This window comes from Carcharhinus amblyrhynchos, chromosome 24 (assembly GCF_965287045.1).
Source record: "Carcharhinus amblyrhynchos chromosome 24, sCarAmb.v2.hapA, whole genome shotgun sequence".
In the NCBI taxonomy this organism is placed as follows: Eukaryota; Metazoa; Chordata; class Chondrichthyes; order Carcharhiniformes; family Carcharhinidae; genus Carcharhinus; species Carcharhinus amblyrhynchos.
In genome coordinates this window covers 43537947-43559465 of record NC_137347.1, presented here as the reverse complement: position 1 = coordinate 43559465, position 21519 = coordinate 43537947, and the positions used below count along the sequence as shown (strand labels likewise).

At 41.1% G+C, this 21519-nt stretch overlaps 1 protein-coding gene across 1 annotated transcript in view; it reads right to left on the bottom strand.

Moving 5' to 3' along the window:
• Positions 1 to 1040: 1040 nt before the first annotated feature.
• The window catches only part of myom3 (myomesin 3), a 103954-nt gene continuing 83475 nt past the window's right edge, over positions 1041 to 21519 (bottom strand). Inside the window, exons 30-36 of the mRNA XM_080211194.1 lie at positions 17171 to 17209; positions 11198 to 11303; positions 9156 to 9319; positions 9004 to 9040; positions 6845 to 6867; positions 5119 to 5174; positions 1041 to 2110 (exon numbers count right to left, since the gene is read on the bottom strand). Coding sequence (XP_080067320.1) covers positions 1856 to 2110; positions 5119 to 5174; positions 6845 to 6867; positions 9004 to 9040; positions 9156 to 9319; positions 11198 to 11303; positions 17171 to 17209 — 680 coding nt within the window. The 3' untranslated portion in view covers positions 1041 to 1855. The remainder of the gene's footprint in view (positions 2111 to 5118; positions 5175 to 6844; positions 6868 to 9003; positions 9041 to 9155; positions 9320 to 11197; positions 11304 to 17170; positions 17210 to 21519) is intronic.

The window sequence follows — 21519 nt, the reverse complement described above, 5'->3', positions numbered from 1 at the left end:
GTCTTTAACCACTGAACAGCCACAAGGTTTCATTCCGTATTAAGTTGTGCCCATCACTGTGATCTTTAACATTGTTCGTAATTTGAAGATTTTTAATGCTTTCATCATGTTTAATGCGAGTTATTTAATGAGTTATTGAAGGATTCTAGTGTTGCAGAATGAAGTACATTCTGTGCGGTTTCCACCTTCAGTATTTATACCAGGGTTGGACAGAACTTCCTCCTTTCTGGCCAGCAATGAGCCTCAGCCCTCAGCTCTGATCAATACCAGGCACTACATTAATGTAATCTTGTTCCAGTCCCCAAGTCAGTGCTCTCTACAGATTGATGACATGGGGTCATTGTGTTTAGGCCCATGCACATTAGGAATTGGATTGAAACCATTCAAACATCTTTGCTGCTGGAATCGAGCTGGTAGCTGACAAAGGAAAGTTTCACCCCATCAAGTATTCTAACCTAGATCCCAGAGACAAAGTTTTGTGTATAACCCACCCTGTCAATATTTGTGATACTTATAATTTATGTAGCACACAATGTATTCCCTATTTTGAATGCCATAAATTTAGATAATAGAGATGAGCTGGCTTGTTGAAAGAAACAAATACAGCAGTTAATGCAAGCTTAGACAGGCCACAAACATTTAAACTTGAGGTACATTAGAGACAAGGTCAGTAATCTCCCAACTTAGCACCCACACTCAGCATTTCCACCAAGGTTTCCCGACTTGTAACTGAGAGCAAAGATTGTGGCCCATTCCCAGCTCTTGAGTTTGGGAACACTGTTCCACTCTTGCTCCATTCTCTGCTTCTTTCTTTGGCTGTAATATTGCCCCTCCATTGTCACTTCACTTTCACAATAACACATACAGGAGGAACTAGGAGAAAATTCCAACAAGTACTTAAGCAGCATGTGATCCTTTCCATCAGATTCACTTTTCTGAGCTTTGGCCAAGTGATTCATAGTCTTCAGGTTGTAAAGATGAAGTGATAGTTTGGATAAAAGGGGAGGGCAGATAGGAGTGTATAAATTTTTAACAACATGAACTACTCAAGAAGGCAGCTCACCACTACCTTCTGAAGGGCAATTGAATTTGGGTAATAAATGCTGGACTAGCCAGTGACAGCCACATTCTTCTAATATTTTTCAAGTCTTTCAATTCAAAATTCCTATTTGGCACAGTTCCCCCTCGCCTCTCCAATCCTCACTGAATCGCTCTGTGTCTTCTCTCTTCTGCAATATATCCAATTGTGCTTTGCACCAGGTTCTATGATTTCCCTCAATACCTTTTACTCCAGGGTTATATTGTTATGCCCCAGATCCCTGTGCTTCCTCCTAATTTCCTAGATTTTCCTAATTGTTATCTCCTATCACCTTCTTTAAGATGCAGATTTCCATTTCCTCTTCGAAATGATTATTATTTCACTCAGAGTGTGGCAGCACTGTGGCACAGTGGTTGGCATGGGTTCAATTCCCAGCACACGGTCTGTGTGGAGTTTGTACATTCTCCCCATGCCTGTGTGGGTTTCCTTTGGGGACTGTAGTTTTCTCCCACAGTGTGAAAAACATGTTGGTTAGCTGCATTAACCCAAACAGGCGCCGGGCTGTGGTGACTAGGGGAATTTCACAATAACTTTATTGCAGCGTTAATGTAAGCCTTACTTGGATCTAGTAAATAAAATTAACTTAACAGAGGCTGAGCTGTAAATTTCCATACTGCTTTTAAACTAAAGTACGATTAGCGCCACTAACTACAAAATTGTTTCTGGAACTCCGAATATTTCACAAAACAAAGGTTTGCTCATGAACTTTTTCTCCACAGTGTAAACCCTGGGTGCGGAGGCTGTTCCACTGAGAAATTATTTTTTCTCTGACTCTTCTCCATGTTTATAGACACCAACTGTTATAGTAGCTGTTTCTGAACCATATTTGTTCTTTACAAACACACTATATCTTCCAGAATCTTCTGAATTGAGCTGTTGGATGCTGAAACTAACAGCAGTCTTGTCTACAACGATCTGATAATGTTCGTCAGAAGTGAGTTCTCTTTCATTCTTTAGCCAGGATACCTCTGGAATGGGATCTCCGGAAATGGTACAAGCCAAGCACAGGCTCTGTTGAAGACAACAAAATATTAATTTTACTTTTTGGCTGCCTGTAGCATAATTCAATTGTACATCAGTTTTTGTTACCAGAAAGAGAGTCATAGAGTCATAGAGATGTTTACAGGCCCTTCGGCCCAACTTGTCCATGCTGCTGTTTTTTAAACCCCAAAGCTACTCCCAATTGCCTGCTTTTGACCCATATCCCTCTATACCTATCTTATCCATGTAACTTTCTAAAAGCTTCTTAAAAGACAAAATTGTACCGCTTCTACTACTACCTCTGCCAGTTTGTTCCATTCACCGCCCTCTATATAAAACAATTGCCCCTCTGGACACTTTTGTATCTCTCTCCTCTCAGCTTAAACCTATGCCCTCTAGTTTTAGGCTTCCCTACCTTTGGGAAAAGATATTGACTATCTAGCTGATCCAAGCCCGTCATTATTTTATAGACCTCTATACAATCATCCCTCAGCCTCCTACAGTCCGGAGAAAAAAGTCCCAGTCTAGCCAGCTTCTCCTTATAATTCAAACCATCAAGTCCCGGTAGCATCCTAGTAAATCTTTTCTGCACTCTTTCTAGTTTAATAAAATCCTTTCTATAATAGGGTGACCAGAACTGTACACAGTACACAAGTTTGGGATTATTTTAGTCATCACCTTGTTTAAGGTTTTGTCACATCGCAGTCGGTATTTTATCTGTGAACTCAAGTCAATCATGAACGAAGGATTGCTTTTTTTTAATTCATTTGTTAGACATGGGCATCGCTGGCTGGCATTTATTGCCCATCCTTAGTTGCCCAAAGGCAGTTGAGAGTCAACCACATTGCTGTGGCTCCAGAGTCACATGTAAGCCAGACCAGGTAAAGGTGGCAGATTTCCTTCCCTAAAGGGCATTATTGAACCAGATGGGTTTTTCTAACAATTTGACAATGGTTTCATGGTCATCAGTACATTCGTAATTCCAAATATTTTTTATTGAATTCAAATTCCACCATTTGCCATGGGCGGGATTTGAACCCAGGTCCCCAGAACATTAGCTGAGTTTCTGAATTAATGGTCTAGCGATAATACCACTGGGCCATCACCTCCCCATGAGAGATTTACAATCTATTTACCCAAATATAGGTGACCCGGTTGCGCTGGCAGATAAATGACAGCAATTGTGTCATTTGATAATGAGGGTTCTGTGCCTCTGGTATTCTGGGTTTATGGAATAATTTAAACAATGAAAGGGCTGCCTTGGCCTGTGCAGTTTTGTGTTTGCTATTGTATTGCATAAATAAAAGAATTATTTAAAAACAAAATGTCAATTGTTTGTTGTTGGACCTTGGGGACAATTCTAAAGCTTCTGGCCAAGTTGCTGCTATTCTTTGCATAGTTCACCTTAAATATACAAAATAAGCTGGCCCCTAAAAATCACTGGGCCCCCTGTTATGATGCACTCAGATCATGTTAAAGTGGAAAATCCAGAGTTTAACTGTAGGTAAACAGTTTACAAAGACAGGCTGGAAAGTTTGTTACAATCACTGTACAGGTTAGTAGAATATCAGTAAAATTAGATAGCGATCCAGGAAGCAGAAACGCAAACTGCATTCAAACCATCCCCCCGCTGTCCACTCCAAATTCCTCTACTCCAATCAAACGTGGTTAGAGAGAAAACAATCTGGAATTTTATTTCACTTTTGAAGGTGGGAGTGGGCACTGTTTGCCTGGGGTCTCCTCTGTTCAAATATCATTGTGATGGTGCTGCTGGAATGACATCACCTCCTGGGATTCCCACTCACTCTGTCTTTCTCATCCTCTCATTGGATCAAGCCCAGGATGGGTGCAGTGCCTTTTCTTGTCAGCTTGGGTTTTGTTTGTCTCTTTTGTGGGGATCATTATTTGGACTTTGGAGCAAGCAAGGAATGGATTGGGGTTTGCCCAGTCCACTCTGAGCATTGGCTTTGTAACTTTAAGACTGGAGTAAAAATCTTTTTTTAAAATCTGGCAGTTGACAATGTACAGCGTGATTTTACCAGCCGTTCATGCCCAGCTACCACTGCAAGCAAGGATGAAGAATTTGGTGCTCAGTCGATTCCCTGTTCACTGCAGCAGGAGCAGAAAATCCCACTGGCCTGAACAGCTGGGAGATTTCGCCTCTAATTTAAAGACCCAAATCTGGCAAAATTGGGACCAGTTGTAATTTCAGAGGAACTGGCTGTCACTGGGGATGAGTAGATTGGAATTTGATGCTATTAATTTGAAACTGTTGAGAAAACTTTTGGCTAACATAGGTAACAAAATCACCCTTGGGAAATTGCAGTGTGCACAGCCTTGCCTCTGAAACAAGGACACAAACATGGAGCGGTTAGACATTTTGCTCACCTCCTGAGGCTACGACAGTATTTCTCAGAATTAACAGATCACCAGCAAAACCAAATCTACAAACTCTTTAGACACAACTGTGTCACCAAGACAATAGCCATCTAACTTGCCAGCCAATCAGATGCATGGACCAAATGAGACAGAAATGATACAATTCCAGTCTCACTGCATATTTTTACCCAACATCAAGATTGGAAAAGGTGCTGGGTACTACGTTGATTGGAGATCTGTGTAGCAATTTCCATTCCTGTAGCTGCCACTGTTCCCCTGATCTGTACTCCAGTGTTAAATAAATACTAACACTAATGAAGATTATGCATTCTAATAATTAGTGAATAATGTGTTAAATTGATTACTTTTAATCAATAATCAATGCATCAGCATTTACAGTCGTGAAAATGGAGTGATTAGTTTGAAACACAAGCATAGAAAATATCTCAAAACATGTCTTTAAATACATACAATGGAATGACAGTTTTTGATAACAACTACAAATTAAAGTAACATTAATTGACAATAGATACTGCACTAAAATAATGTAATAATGCTTAATAAATTTTAAAAAAAGCATTAAAAATAGTGGCTGTGATAAACAGTACAAAATACTCCATGAATTCTGACCCTTATGAATTAATGTTTTCATTCTTTACCTTGCCTTCCATGATGTTAACAACATCAGGTAGACCCTTGACCACTTTAGCTCTGTCTGAAGGAAAAGTAATAAAATATTATGTTGGTTGTCTGACAGGGTGGACTGTATTAAAATGCTATTGTACACACTTAACTCTTGAAACATGAGCCACTTTGTGATGCCAATATCATGTTATTGAAAAGTGCAGAAATCTTAGGTGAATGGCTCTTTCCATCAGATATCTGCCCATGTGTAAAACAGCAGACAGAGGAAGGGTGCATACTTGTTTCATTCCTCCTCTCAGTCCTGTCATTAGAGTAAGAAGTGAGATTAATGGGGGGGGAGACTAATGGGAGAAGTATTACCAACCAGATTCATCCAGCCCCACAAAGTGAGGGGCCTGCATAATCAAGAATAAATCTTGTATAACTGCGCGACCTGGGCCCTGTAATGCTTTTTCCTAGAAGTTCCAAGTAGAGTGGAAGTCTGTTCTTTGATTCAAGTGACAAGCAAGGTATTGCTTCAAAAGGACACCCCGGGAGAGAAATGGAGGCTTGAGCAATGAAATAGACAAATAGGCAGAGGTTCCACCCATCTCCATGCCTGATGCATCAGCACCATTGGAATGTTCACATCTCAATTTGGATACTCCCCATTGGGACAACCCATTGAAATGAAAGCTTCCGTGTCATTGAGCGAAACTATGATTACAAAGCTTAGTCTGTACTAAACTAAAGGGCAATTTTAACTTCTTTCATCTAGAAGAAAGAAGTAAAAACTCTAGCACGCAATTATAGTTTGGTTCACTTCTTAATGCTTTCAGGGAGCTGACGCAACCAGGAACTTAAAGTAAAAATAATGCACCCAGATGTAATGTTAGCTACTGAGTGAGGTGATGCCCCACCTGTCTGAACACAATACCCCTAAAATTAAATGTAAAATTCACCCTCTCAGTGAAACAGGGGTGCACCCTTGATTCAGGATCTTCCTATCCACAAATCCCAATTAACCCATGACTACCTGACAGATTCTGAGCCATTTATGATAGGGCCAAAGCCAGCAAGTTACCTCTAATTGCCCGTTTTGTGTAGGTGGCTTACAAGTGGAAAGGTTATGAGGACTGACCCTCTCACTGCAGCTCCTGAACCTTCTGCCCAGGAGTTAACATTCTCCCTTACGTGTTGTATGGCGAGAGGCTTCCAATGATTTGTACAGTACATTTCATTGCTCCTTAAGAACGAAACAATTGTTTAGTTGTTCCTCCTAAACTGCAGCTATGCCAACCTTGACATTGTTCCTTGTTAAACGCAAAACATATTAAAATATCTCCTACTCTAACATTCCTTCTCAGATCCTGAGAATCGTACAAATCCTCAGCTCCCTCACTCACCAGCTGCATTTACAAATGTTGAGGGTCCACAGCTTGACTTATCACTAAGTGACCTCCTTTGCTCTATCTTCTACACTTGTCGATATTTGTACGAGGGAAATCAATAGCCCTGCCTCTCTCGGGCATGTTGTAACCTTTGACCTCTCCACCCCCAGCTCATGACCTCGGATTTTTAAACCCCGCGAGCTCAGGGTAGTTAATATTCACTGGGAGAAAGAAGCTCGAGCGGAAACAACATAAAATAGTGAGAATCATGCAACAGCAATTAGCTCAGAGAAGGAAAATTTCATTTTGAACTTGCTTTGTGATAGAAAATGATTTTAAATCTACACTTTATTTGGTCAAAGTAACTTACTTCTTTCTGCAAACGCTTCCTGCCTGAAAAAATAAATGCAACAAAATCAGGAGACTCTTAACGACTCATTATTGTACACACAGATGTGGTAAGGAAAGGAACAATCAGTAATATCAAGTCACAGGCCTCAGCTGTGGTTCAGTTGGCAGCATTCAAATCTCAGAGTCAGCAGGTTATGGGTTCACATCCCACTCCTGAGATGTGAGCACAAAATATATGTTAACTCTCCGAATACATTGCTGGGGGAGTACTGCACTGTTGGAGGCTTTGGCCTTTGGGTACAATGTTAAGCCAAAGCCCTGTCTGCTCTCTGTGAGAGACCCCAAAGCTGCCTTCTTGAAACAGAGCAGGGGAGTTTTCTCCAGTGTCTTGGCCAATATTTATTTCACTTTAATATCACTAAAATAGATTGTGGCAGTTCGCTGTGCGCAAATTAGATGCTGCTTTTTCCACATTGCAATAGTGATCCCCGCTCAGAAAGGACAGTAGGACTAGGGGGCACAGCCTCAAGATAAAGGGGGGGCGGTTTAGAACAGAGTTGAGGAGGAACTTCTTCACTCAAAGGGTGGTGAATCTCTGGAATTCTCTGCCCGTTGAAGTGGTGGAGGCTGCCTCGCTAAATATTTTTGAGATGCGGGTTGATGGGTTTTTGATAAGAGAGGGGATTAAGGGTTATGGGGAGAGGGCGGGAATGTGGAACTGAGCCACGACAGATCAGCCATGATCTTATTGAATGGCGGGGCAGGCTCGAAGGGCTAGATGGCCTACTCCTGCTCCTATTTCTTATGTTCTTATGTTCTTATGACACTTTAAAAAAAACTTTAATAACCATAAAGTGCTTTGGGACATTCTCAAGTTGTGAAAGATGCTATAGAAATCCAAGCCCTTTAACACAGAATAGGTACTCTTATTGCCTTGTGTTTCAAATCGATGGCATGGGACATAAATATCAAATCTTTATTAAAGACTATCGGCCAGAATTTTTCAGCCGTTAATGCCTCTGTGAGCAAGGACAGGGAATTTGGCACTCAGTCAAACCTCAGTTCACTGCAGAGGGATCAAATATCCTCATGGTTTGAATGTTTGGAAAATTCCACCCATCATGTATTGTAATCCAGGAGAAGTTAGTGACTTGATGAATTGTGTTCTTAGAAATCCTTTGTTTCAAAGCCATGGTCTAGAAATTCAGACTGTACATTGCATGTTTTACCAGCAGAAAGCTTGTGGCAGGTGGTATGTACCAGTGTCATTACCCATTATATTGGGAAAGGCTCTTGTAAAAATGTCCCAGGTGACTGAAAATAGATGTCCTGGTGGGAAACAGGGGGCTTAGTATTCTTTAAATTGCCCTTTATAAAATTTGCTCACAAGGCAATAGGGATTGTGCAGGCTGTAATCCAGTAGTCTCAGGACCGTGCCAAAAAAACGGAGCTGTCGGAGGTTATCAGCAGAAAGATTTATTTTGTTCTACTTTTCGGCACAGTGGTTAGCACGGCTCTCAGCACCAGTGACCTAAGTTCAATTCTGGCCTTGGGTGACTGTGCAGAGTTTGTATACTCTCTCCATGTCTGTGTGGGTTTACTTTGGGTGCTCTGGTTTCCTCCCACGGTCCAAAGATGTGTAGGATTGGCCATGCTAAATTGCTCCTTAGTGTCCCAAGATGTGAGGTAAGATGGATTAGCCATGCTAAATGTGTGGGGTTACGGGGATAGAGAGGGGGAGACGGCCTGGGTAAGATACTCTGTCTGAGAGTTGGTGCAGACTTGATGAACCAAGTGGCCTCCTTGTGCACTGTACGGATTCTACAATTCTAATGCAGATCCAGGCAATATAAAGGTTTAGTTACTGTGGTATGAATAATGGGTTTTAAGATACATTGATTGCATTGACTATATATGCAGTAATATTCAGGTAACCTTACATTCATACATGGAATGATTTATTCGAACTTCATTATATTTGTATTGTAAAAATAAATACCTTAGAAATACACGCAGGTGGACCTGTATCATTTACTAGACAAGATCAGAATGTTGTTGTCTACCAACTACATGCAATGGGGAGAAGATTGGATTATATTGAGAAGCCATTGCCCCCCCATAGTGGGAATTACTATACAGTCCAAATACATGAAATTAAATTGATCAAAGTAAACCTACTTCAATCTTTGATATTCAGCTATTGCTTCATTAAAAACTGGAAAAAAAATCCAAAAATAATATCAGCATTTATATATTGAATAATAAAGGCAGAATTTGTCTAAGGAATTTTAAAGGAATTTTGGAATGTAATTAAAAGCACAATTTCTTACCTTGTTGTGTTAATGTAAGGACCCGTTTATGTGTCTGTTTACCGTCAAACATTTCCAAGGTATATTTCCCCTTGTCTGTTTCAGTTGGGTTGGAGATCTGCAGCCAAACCTGTTCATCATCACATCCCATCCTCCGTCTTTCTTGAGACTCCAGGCTTTTCTCACTAAAAAGATTGACTGCTTTTTAGTTGTTCCTAAAGAATTTCATAATCTTAAATTAATTTGAAATGATGGCGAGCCTCTCATTACTGCGAAAATAGCGGAAGAGGCTGGAAATCGAAAGCCCTGCCTCCAAACACTGCACCCACTGATTTTGCAGAGTTGGGGTGTTGGGAGGGTGAGGGGTTAAGATCTGTGAATGTGCATTTTGTGGAGGCAGCAGCCCATATAAATCATCGTCTGCCTCTGTCCGTCTAATTTTGGTGATCCAGGTGTGTGAAACACGTGTGCAGGTTACGCCTGGTAAGAGTAGGTTTGAACTTGGTGGAGACCATGGAGAGATGGGGTATCACTTTGGATATGTTCTCACGACACCTTTGGAGGAGATGGTTTCCTTGGAGAGAGGTCAGGTGCCCTCTGCACGAGGACATGTGTCTCTTTGGAGAGGGAAGTTATTCATTAGCATTGTTAAATGTAGGTATGAATGTGTGTAAAGAAAACATGAACTCATTAACTATCAAGCCCATTGGAACTGTTAAAATGTCAAAATGAAATATCATAAACAACTGTCAAAATATCAAAATGAACAATAAAATGCAACATCAAGCCTGCCCTTTTAATCTTCAAAATATAATGTCGGGAGAGTTTGAAAATCATTGCTTGCTGTTTTACCTTGTTAATATAACCCTGAGAGCTACCATTGTTGAATTAGTGCTGCATGACTGATTTTATAACCTTTTATTATCACAGTAGGATGACTTTGATTTCACAGTTTGATTAACAGCGCCAAGTGATTATAGATCTTTTGAAGTGGGACTATGAAATCCAATGTTTGTGTTTACAAGGGATCATTGCACTTGAATGATAATATTTGTTTTATAAAGAACTAAGAACATGAAAGAAATAATTGTGGCTATACAGATATAATTGAAGGAATATAAGTGTAATGGATGGGTTTTTATGATGAGACATTTCTTAAATGGAGTCTGCAATAGACATTTACAACTTAATTTTATTTAATCATTCACCACATGGTAGAAATTGGGTGAGTTTGCATGGTAGGCAGAAGACCAAGGTGACCATGTGATGTTGAGGGCATGAATTGGCATGGGCTGGTGCCAAGTTGATATAGAGGCTATACAGGGGCTGGATAGAGTGGCATAAGTTGGCATGGAGAGTGTGGAGGTGCAGAACATGGCGCAGAAGGAAAAACATGTAAAATAAGGATTCTGGTCTGAACTGGTCTTTTATACTTTAAAATGGAACACCAGTAAAATGGGGAAACAAGAATACTGGCCCAAACTGCTTTTACCCTCAGGGGACGTGTCATGGCCTAACATGGAGAGTGTGTGGGCTGTAAGGGGTGGGGTCAGTTTTCTTTTATTGCTTTTTAGATCCAGTACCAAAGCACTGAGACAAGTCTTCGCCTACCCCGGTCCTAGACCCTGTCCAGGGTTGGGGACCCAGCTTCCAGAGAGACCTTCCCACCACCACAGAATGATGATCCCAACTTCCAGGGCACTTTCTCCTGGACCGGGTTTGCGGAGCCGGGAAATGCTGCATTCCTGACTCAGGAGCGAAAATTGAGGTTGCTAAGTTTCAATGCAGCAAAGCTGAGCGGTGGCACAATTTAGTGTAAGAGAGTCAGGGGTTCACAAGGCAGAAATCAGGTACCTGTATTCAGTGAACTGATATTTATATTGATTATCTCACTCTGTACTCAGCACAAAAAAACATATCCAACATTCTGCTGAAATCCTTCTATATTTCACATCGACAAATCATTTTTGACCAAACAGCCATAACCAGCTGATAATGTTTAACCTTCTAATTTTCAAACATTTTTTATTGTTTCTTCAATCTATTTAAGGCATTTCACTTACTTTAAATACCAAGTTTTTTTTATATACTCCATGTTGCACTTTGTTAACGAATAAAGCTTTATTCCATCGGCTGTGGCCTGTACTTTTAGTTCAGAAGCAGAACCGCCTGTGGGATAGTAGAAAGTGTCATTAAACAAAACTTTGATGGAGTGTAGCAGAGGGAAATCTCAGTGCAACTGGGACCATCAGGTTGTAACAGATATCTAAGTATAGTAAACAAATCAGCAGTAAAATAGTATTTCAGCTTCTTTGACACGGTTTCATTAGCCTGAATTTTGGGGTAATAATACCACATCAATCTTCTGAAACTGAGTCTGCACGTGTGCATAAAGGCAAAAACCCAATATGAAGAAATCACTGAAGTGATGAAATCTTGCCCTTACGTGCTACTGGGAATTCTTCTGTAGAGCAATAGAATTTTAAAGCAAAGAAGTTATGTTAAACATGAGAACAAGGAGCAGAAGTAGGCCATGATCAGTCATTATTGTATTGACTGATGGAGCAGGATCAATGGGCCGAATGGTTTCTTCTTGCTCCTTTTTATTATGTTCTTACATTCAGACAAGATGAATTTAAGGCGAATATTGATGAACACGAGGGAAAACAGATAGAAAGAAGTGAAAAAGGTGAGAGAGTTCATGTGGAGTATGACCTGCAGTTCAGACCTATTGTATTGGTGTATTGGTGTGACCCTATGTAGAATGTAAATGGCCTGTACCAAACAAATTCACCAAGAGAAGCAGGGCATACAGTTTGATCCAGGTCTGAAATGATTTGTATATTATCATAGTGGTTCTCTGCAACAGGTTAACATGATGTTGTGTTACAGTAAGAAGTCTCACAACACCAGATTAAATTCCAACAGGTTTATTTGGTACCTGTTGGACTTTAAGCTGGTGTTGTAAGACTACTCACTGTGCCCACCCCATTCAGCGCTAAACAGATGTATATATATTCTGAAAGACTTTGAAGAAGTAGAAGATGCTGTGGATAGTGGGGAACCAGTGGATGTTCCATACTTAAGGCTTACAGAAGGTATTTGATAAGGTGTTATGTTAAAGGTTATTGCTGAAACTAAAGGCTCATGGTGCAGCGGCTAATATATTGGCTTAGATAAAGATCAGCTGGCTAACAGAAGACTGAGGGTAAGCATAAATAGGTCTTTTTTGAGTTGGCAGGATGTGATGACTGGTTTAAAGTTTATTTATTAGTGTCTGAAGTAGGCTTACATTAACACTGCAATGAAGTTAGTAGGAAAATCCTCTGATCACCACACTCTGGCACCTATTTGGGTACACTGAGGAAGAATTTAGCATGGCAAATGCACCTAACCACCATGTCTTTTGGACTGTGGGAGGAAATTGGAGCACCTGAAGGAAACCCACACAGACGTGGAGAGAACATGCAGATTCCACACAGACAGTGACCCAAGCTGGGAACTGACCCAAGCCTGTGAGGCAGAAGTGCTAACCACTGTGCCACCATGCCATAGAGATCAGTGCCGAAGCTTCAATATTTAACAAATAATATAAATACTTTGGGTGAAGGAACCAATGAGCTGATTGCAAAAGTTGCTGTTGATACAAAGATAGAAACATCGAAACTAGAAGCAGGAGTAGGCCATTTGGCCCTTCGAGCCTGCTCCACCATTCATTTTGATCATGGCTGATCATCAACTTCAATATTCTGATGCCTCTTCCCCCTCTATATCCTTTGATTCCTTTACTTCCAAGAGCGATATTTAATATTTTCTTGAAATCACATATGTAGGAAAGTAAGTTGTGAAAGGGACATAAGAAGACTATGATAAGATATAGACAGGTTAGGTAAGTGAACAAAGATCTGGCAAATGGAATATATTGTGGCAAGAAGAATAAAAGAGGAGTTTATTATCTAAATGGTGAGAGATTGCAGAATTCTGAGATGCTGAGGGATCTGGGTATCCTAGGGCATGAATTGGAAAAGGTTACTATGCAGATGCAAGATGAAATTGCGAAAGAAATTGACTATCAGGGTCGGGTGATATGCTTTAGTTGTAAAGACCACATCTGTAGTACTGTGCACAGTATCAGTCTCCTTATTCAAGGAAGGATGTAAATATATTGGAAGCAATTCAGAGAAGGATTAATATCTGTAATGGACCGGTTGTTTTATGAAGAAAGGTTAGACTGGCTAAATTCACATCCTCTGGAGTTTAGAAGGGTAAGGGGTGACTTGATTGAAACATCAAAGTTCCTGAGGGGCGTTGACAGGCTGGATGTGGAGAGGACGTTTCCACTTGTGGCAAAACCTAGAACTAGGGGTCATTGTTTAAAAATAAGTGGCTGCACATTTAAAATAGAGACGAGGAGAATTTTTTTTCCTCTAGAGAGTTGAGAAAGAGAAACTCTCTTTCTCAAAAAGCAGCGGAAGCAGAGTCTTTGAATACTTTTAAGGCAGAGCGAGATAGATTCTTGATAAACAAGAGGGTGAAAGGTTAATGGGGATAGAAGGAATGTGGAGTTGAAGTTATGGTCAGGTCAGCCATGATCTTATTGAATGGTGGAGCAGGCTCAAGGGGCCAAATGGCCTACTCCTGCTCCTAACTCATGTGTTTGCCTGACTTCTGATAGCTGAATCATAACTGGCCTTGCAATATTACAACTTTGTCATCTAAAAATATCCTTCAAACTACCTTGAAACAAAATGGTTTAAAGGTAGCAAGATTGTTTGGATTATTCATAGGCAGCCAGGAGTTCTGCCATTTTCTGTATCAGATAACTAATTCGCTTTTCACAGCAGCAGAGTTGCCAGAGTTAATGTCAGAAACGTGTGATGTTTGCTTCATGAGTTAGCGTTTAGTAATATCATCACACAACAGGAAACAATGTGCTACAAATGGGCTTTGTTCTGGAATTGAATCATTTTCATTCAGCAAAGAAATTTAATCTGAATAAGTTGGCTAACCGGATGAACAAGGCTTCAGGTTCGAAGCGGAGACATGCATTGCTTTCATCTCAGGTCTATACTGAATTATCTATGGTTCCCAACCCTCCAGAATAATTCTGGAGACTCCAAGGATTAAAGTTTAATCTCCTGAACATAGCTGCAAGCAACCTGAGAGAAAAGTAACAGGGGCATTAAACAAAATATATTCAAGGCTTTATTCTTTTTTGTTCTGTGGTTATTGTGAGCAATAGGTAAAGATGTTGTTAACACATATATTTGTAGAGCATAGAGAAATAGCTTGAAGTCAAATAGATTGGATATTGTTAGGCATATTGATAACCCACTTTATGGAAACAACTGTGAGTTTAGTCACAAACATAGGACATAAGGTTCGATGCTGCTAACACAGCAATAATTAGGGATAATAAAAAGACTGCCTGTAATGTAGAGATAACATCAGAGATGTGATGTGCAGTGAAGCATACACCACATCCTGCAGGAATGTAAGAGGCCCACGTTATAAAAAGCAAATGGTCTGCAAGATGTGTTGTTTATACAACTAAGCATAAAAGGGGGAAGGGGTCACTGAGATGGTTGGGACAGCAGTGATTAAGTTGGCAAAGGATTGATTACCGCCAATCTGAACTGGACATGTAACAGTATTGGATAAGATGGATGAGTTTGCTAATGCACTCTTGTGATAACAGGAGACATTGTTAGATGGGATAGGAACTTAGGGCACCTCGAGCCAATAGGAGAATGTCAACACATAGATGGGACAGGGACCACCAATTAGGAGAGAACATCACGTTGCAAAGCCATTACAATGCTTGTAAAAAAGGTATAAAATGTGCTGTAAATCTATGTGAGGTGTGCCTATTTCGCTAGACACCCGGTCTTGCAAGAACGTCAAATAAAATCTTGCTCCTTCAGAACTTGACTTGACTAAATTGTTTAACTGTGAGCTGTGTTTCTCACAGTTATTACAGTATTGAAGACTCTTTGGTCGGGTGAGGTAATTAAAGACAAGGGGTGTGTAATAATACCTTCAGGCTACATTTAATTAGAGTTGGCATCCTTGGAATTGGCTGATCTTTACTGGTGTGAGGTCAGATTAGGGAGAAGGCGGCTAAGTGGAGATTAGATAGAGACATTCAAAGTCATGAGAGGGCTGTACAGAGTAGATCGGGAGAAACTGTTCCCACTCACAAAGGGATCAGGAATGAGAGGGAACAAACTTAAAGTGATTTGCAAAGGAAGCAAATGTAATGTGAGAGAAACTTTCACCCAGCGAGTGGTTTGGGTCTGGAATCCGCTGCCTGCTGGAGGCAGATTCAATGGAGGCATTCAAGAGGACATTGGATGATTATTTGAAGAGAAAAAATATGCAGGGATACGGGGAGAACGTAGAGGAATGGCACTAAGTCATGATGCTCATTTGGAGAGCTGGTGCAGACATGATGGGCCAAATGGCCTCTTTCTGCACAGTAACAATTTTGTGATTTGGTGATTCTGTCTAGCTGTTGAGTTGCTACAATCGGCCTCAGTGTTCTTGGGTTAGAGAGAGAGAGGAACCTGCTTCTGAATTTCATTCAGTATCAGAGAGAACAGAACCAGGCTTCACTAGAAATTGCGCCCTCCAGAAATGTGTGAGATATACTTGATACCCCTCCAACCCATTTCAATACCAGGAGAAACTTTCATTGTGGGCATCCCAGCGGAAAAGAACATTGTGCCAATCGACTGTTCTAATCTGTATCCTTCACATAGAATTTTGTATCTATTTGATTTTGACATATAGAAACAGTGAGCTGCAGGTCTAAAGAAGCCAGCAGCTGTGGCTGAAACATTAATTATTCCATAACTAAGATTCTTTGACAGAATTCTAACCACTCAGTGATTCAAAAGCACCAAATCAATGCACGCACAGGTGTGTGTGTGTGTGTGTGTGTGTGTGTGTGTGTGTGTGTGTGTGTGTGTGTGTGTGTGTGTGTGTGTGTACAATGACTGAAATATCTCGACCAAACAGCAGAACATTTAAATTGAAGAATCAACTTCTCGCCAGAAGAAGTTAACTATAATAGAATCAATTCACCACACTACAACACTTCATCATCTGCTCCTCACCACATAGGGACCCAATCATAGAACCTTTTATTTACAATTAGTCTCAATGTTTACTTCTAACCTATATGAACGTAGATGCATCAGTTTTCCCATTTTTCCTTACCTTTTTGGTAATTAATAAACTTACTCCATCTTAACTCTAGGAAACCTGGTTAAATTGGCTCCTTCTAAACATAGCTATTGGGTTTGGAAGAAGCATCTAAGGCAAAGGGAACTTGTTAGATTAAACCTTGTTGCAGAGGGTGAGTTGAATAAAAATGTGGAGTCTGTCATCCCTCCTCACCTGGGTTTGTAACTATTTAGAACATAGAACCCTACAGGTTCTATTTGGGAATATCCCAGCCTGATGGTGAGAAATCGCGGAGTCTTGCCTGGATCAACAACTTCTGGGAAACCTCACCTGGGGCTGTTGAATAACTTTACACCTGGAATTTCTAAGAGGGTTCTCTCACCGTAACCTCAGCTGGGGACATGTACAGTAAGAAGTCTCACAGCACCAGGTTAAAGTCCAACAGATTAATTTGGAATCATCAGCTTTTGGAGTGCTGCTCATTTTCCTGATGAGGGAGCAGCGCTCCAAAAGCTCGTGATTCCAAATAAACCTATTGGTCTTTAACGTGGCGTTGTGAGGCTTTTTACTGTGCCCACCCCAGTCCAACACCGGCATCTCCACACATCGGGGATATGTAGACACCTAAAGTGATAATGGAGATGACTTTGATGATGTTCCACAATGACCTGTTGAAAGATGGGAGATTGGAAAACTCCCACAGACCCACTGCCCCAATGTTAAACACTATAAAACTGAACAAGGTTAATTACGTTTACACTACTTTTGAAGGCTGTGGATATTTTAAAGCTTCTGTGCAATAGCCATTTAAGCAGGAAACGAATGTATCACTGTATCAATCTACTCACCAGCAACCCTGCAGATTTCCTTGAGAATATCTTCAAATGCTGCAACAATATAATCACACAATGAAAACAAAGCAATAAATCAGCTGGTCTGATCATCACAGCAGATTAGAATACAGCACATTCCATCATATTTATACCACTCTGGGGATAAGGTTATATAAACAATAATGCTGATAGTTTCAAAAGGAATTCATTCTTAAATGTTGCCTGTACTCATCGGAATTTTTCTGAGAACTGTCAGTGGAATTATTAATGCTTTTTCCACAACTCCTATTTTCCAAAGTGGTCACAACAGTCTACTCTTGACCTACTCCGAGTAACTACTGGTCCCACCCCGAGCCCACTATCATGTCTAAAGCTCAGAAAAATGCTGAAGCATTGTTCCCTCTTTTCCAATCATCCCCTCTTCCTTCAGTCGGTCTACAGTTCACCAAGAATACTGAAACACTCCTGGATTATTCCGTTTGATACTAACTCTGTCATGCTGACCCTTCCTGACCCCTCTGAAGGATCAGCCTCCTCCCCTGTTTCCCTTCACACTAACACCCTGTCAGATTGCCACTGAATGCAGGAATCCTGCTGCTATTGATAGTTTCTGCTCTCGGGCTCACTTTCAGTGTATCCAGGGTTCCTCCTCTGCATTATTTATTCAACCTTGGATGAAATTCTTGCTGGGCATGAGGTCACATTTTGTTTGTAAGCTAATGTCACAATTTTAAAAAGCAAGAGTTAAAGTTTATTTATTAGTCACAAGTAAGGCTTACATTAACACCGCAATGAAGTTACTGTGTGCAATTTGCCTAGACGCTATACTCCGGCACCTGTCAGGTCAATGCACCTAATCAGCCTGTCTTTCAGACTGTGGGAGGAGCATCTGGAGGAAACCCATGCAGACACAGGGAGAATGTGCAAACTCCAAACAGACAGTAACCCAAGCCGGGAATCAAATCTGGGTCCCCGGGAGGCAGCAATGCTAACTACTGTGCCACTGTGGCACCCACAATTCTACACTTACATCAGCACCCTCCACTCTGTCCCTCCCAGCTGGCCTGTCATCATATTGTGGATAAACCAGAACTTCTTGTAGTTTGAAATTAACAAAATTGAAACTATTCTGCTGAGTAAATTCACGGTTTCGTACTTTCTGATCCCATTCCCTTTCCTGAACTTCAGCAGACTTCATGTGCACAGGATCGGTGTCCAGTTTGACCTGGAAGTGAATGGCACAGCTGATCTTATCACTAAGAACTGAATCATTAGAAAAACTGTTCTTCCCCATCCTATCTTATCTGCCCTGGTGCTGAGATTGTCTTTCTTACTAATTGCCTAAACACCATCCTCAATAAACGCCAACTGATCCAAAGTCCCATTATCACGACCCTATACTTTTAAAACTAATCTTATTCATTCAGGGATGAAGGCACTCACAGGCAAGGCTAGCATTTATTGCCTATCCGAACTGAACTTGAGCTGCCTTCTGAATACATCTGAGATCCCACCCTGCAGGCTTCAATAAACCTCTCACCCCTTCTTTGTGAGTGGAATCGGCTGCCGTCGGTGGTGGTAGAGGCGAACTCGCTGGGGTCTTTTAAACGACTTCTGGATGAGTATATGGGATCTAATGGGATTGGGAGTTACAGATAGTAACTGGTAGGTATAGATGTGATCGGCGCAACTTGTGGGCTGTTTGTGCTGTAGTGTTCTATGTTCTGTGTTGATCTTTATTGTCTCCACATTGAACTGAAAATTCAAGTCTTTGTCTCCAAACCTGCCTCACCCACACTTATAGTCGCTTTGATCAATGTTTACAATCATTTTAATACTTTTACAATCTCTTTGCTTTCTCTCTGCTCCAGTATCAGTGGAAGGCCCATCCTCAATGTGACTCATTTGGGGAGTGTTTTCTCTTTGTGATGCAGAACGATGCCAACAGCACCAGTTCAATTCCCATACCAGCTGGAGGTTACTTGTGAAGGCCCTGCCTTCTCAGCATTGCCCCTCACCCGAGGTGTGATGATCCTCAGGTTTGGTGACCACCAGTCAGCTCTCGAGTTGTGGTGGTGTGCTGTGAGAGCAGGGGTGGGGATTACTTGAACTGCAGGGTTTTTAAGATAAAAAACAGCCACCTTTTCATTGATTTTTTAGCAACAGGAATCAGGCATCCAAACCCAATAAGATGGTGTCACCATTCAAAAAACTGCGAGGATCTAAAGTTACCATTCAGTTGCAGCTCCATTGCAACTATTGCTGCCTCAAACCTTGCAACCCTTGCAACCCCCAAAATATTGTCTCACAATCCCACTGGAGATTACAACCTACAGAACTGAAAGTCCTGCTGCAGCAATTTGCCTTGGCTCCTTTGAAGGATGAGGGGGGATCTTACAGAGACTTACAAGATAATGAAGGGGATAGATAGGGTAGAGGTAGAGAGATTCTTTCCACTTGGAAAGGAAACCAGAACTAGAGGGCACAGCCTCAAAATAAGGGAGGGTGTAGTTTAGAACGGAGTTGAGGAGGAACTTCTTCACTCAAAGGGTGGTGAATCTCTGGAATTCTCTGCCCGTTGAAGTGGTGGAGGCTACCTTGCTGAATATATTTAAGTCACGGGTAGATAGATTTCTGATAGACAAGGGAATTAAGGGTTATGGGGAGAAAGCGGGAAAGTGGAACTGATCCACTTCAGATCAGCCATGTTCTTATTGAATGGCGGGGCAGGCTCAAAGGGCTAGATGGCCTACTCCTGCTCCTATTTCTTATGTTCTTATGTTCCCAAACCCACAACCTCTACCATGTATAAAGACAAACACAGTAGAAACAGCATCCTTTGCAAGTTTCCCTCCAAGCCACATATCTTGACTTGGAAATATATCACTGTTCTTTTACTATCACTGTGTCCGAACCCTATAACTCCCACCCTAACAGCAGTGTGGGTGAACCTACTCCTCATGGACTGGTGGAACTCAGCACCAGCTTTTCAGGGACAATTAAGATTAAGCAATAAATGCTGATGTTGCCAATGACACCAACATCCCATGAATGAATAAAAAAACACATTTGAGCATTACACACGTTACCATTGCTTTTATCTCTGCAGTCATAGTGATGCAGAAATAAATGGAATGACAAATGAAATGTTGAACTTTAAAAAAGACTTGAATTTTTTTTTAAATAGACACAAACTCTGAATGTGGTTGAGAATGTACAGTTAGCCACTGACAGGGACGGCTGCATGGAACCCCTCCCTGTTTCCAGACAAGATACTTCTAAAAGTATCCAAAGGTGGACTACCATCTTTAGTAAAGATAAAGGGACATTAATAGCTATTTCATCTCAAAAGATCCAGCATGTAATGCCCTAGTGGACTAGTGGATTCTGGTTTCCACTTGGAATATACAAAAAATGGGTTAAATACTGGTTGAAAATACTGCCCAGTGTCTGTGTCTACTCCGTGAGGATAAGCAGCTGTAAGTTTCACTCTGTATGATGAAGTAACAGAGGCAGACAGCGGCTGCAATTTTTTGCTGGTATATCTGAAATCTCTCTTTGCGACCGAAGAAGTCAGTCCAGCCAACAAAATAATCACAGCCATAAAGAGAACCCAAATTTCTCTGCCAAACCACAGAGCGCTGGAATCAAAGAACCAACTATTCACCTGCTGAAGTCAACTGTACTGGAACCTCAAAACTGACTATCCACATATTAAAGTCAAATCTACTGGAATCAAATCATAATGCCCGCAGGCTTCATCATCTGCTCCTCAGAGCCAAGGACTACTTCCTTTATATAAAATAAATGAAAGGCCATATTCCCAGATGACCTTTGAGGGGGAGAGCTGACTGGTGGTGATTTAACCCAAGGGTCACCACACCTCAGGCAAAGGGCAGGGATGAGAAGACGGAGCCTTCATGAATAACCTCAGCCAGTATGAGAATTGAACCCACAATGCTGGCGTCACTCTGCATCACAAACCAACTGTCAAGCCAACTGAGCTAAACGATTGCCCGTGGTCCTGTAGGGGTCGATTGTTAATATGGAGACCAGCACCAAAAAAACACAGAAGCATTTACCCCTAGTTACTTTAATTCACCAAATGCCTATTACCATAGGCATGGGTTTATGCCGGTCCATTGGTTTGTATTGTGGACTACAGCCAATAATGGGAGAAATGCAGACCAGTTGTGTAGAATTTTGGGCTCCTTAGTTCAGGAATGATCTAAATGCATTGGAAGGAATTCAGAGAAGGTTTACTGGATTAGTACCTGGAATGGATGGGTTGTCTTACAAAGGAAAGGTTAGACTGTCTAGATTTCAAACACTAAAGCTCAGAAGAATAAGAGGTGATTGAAAGA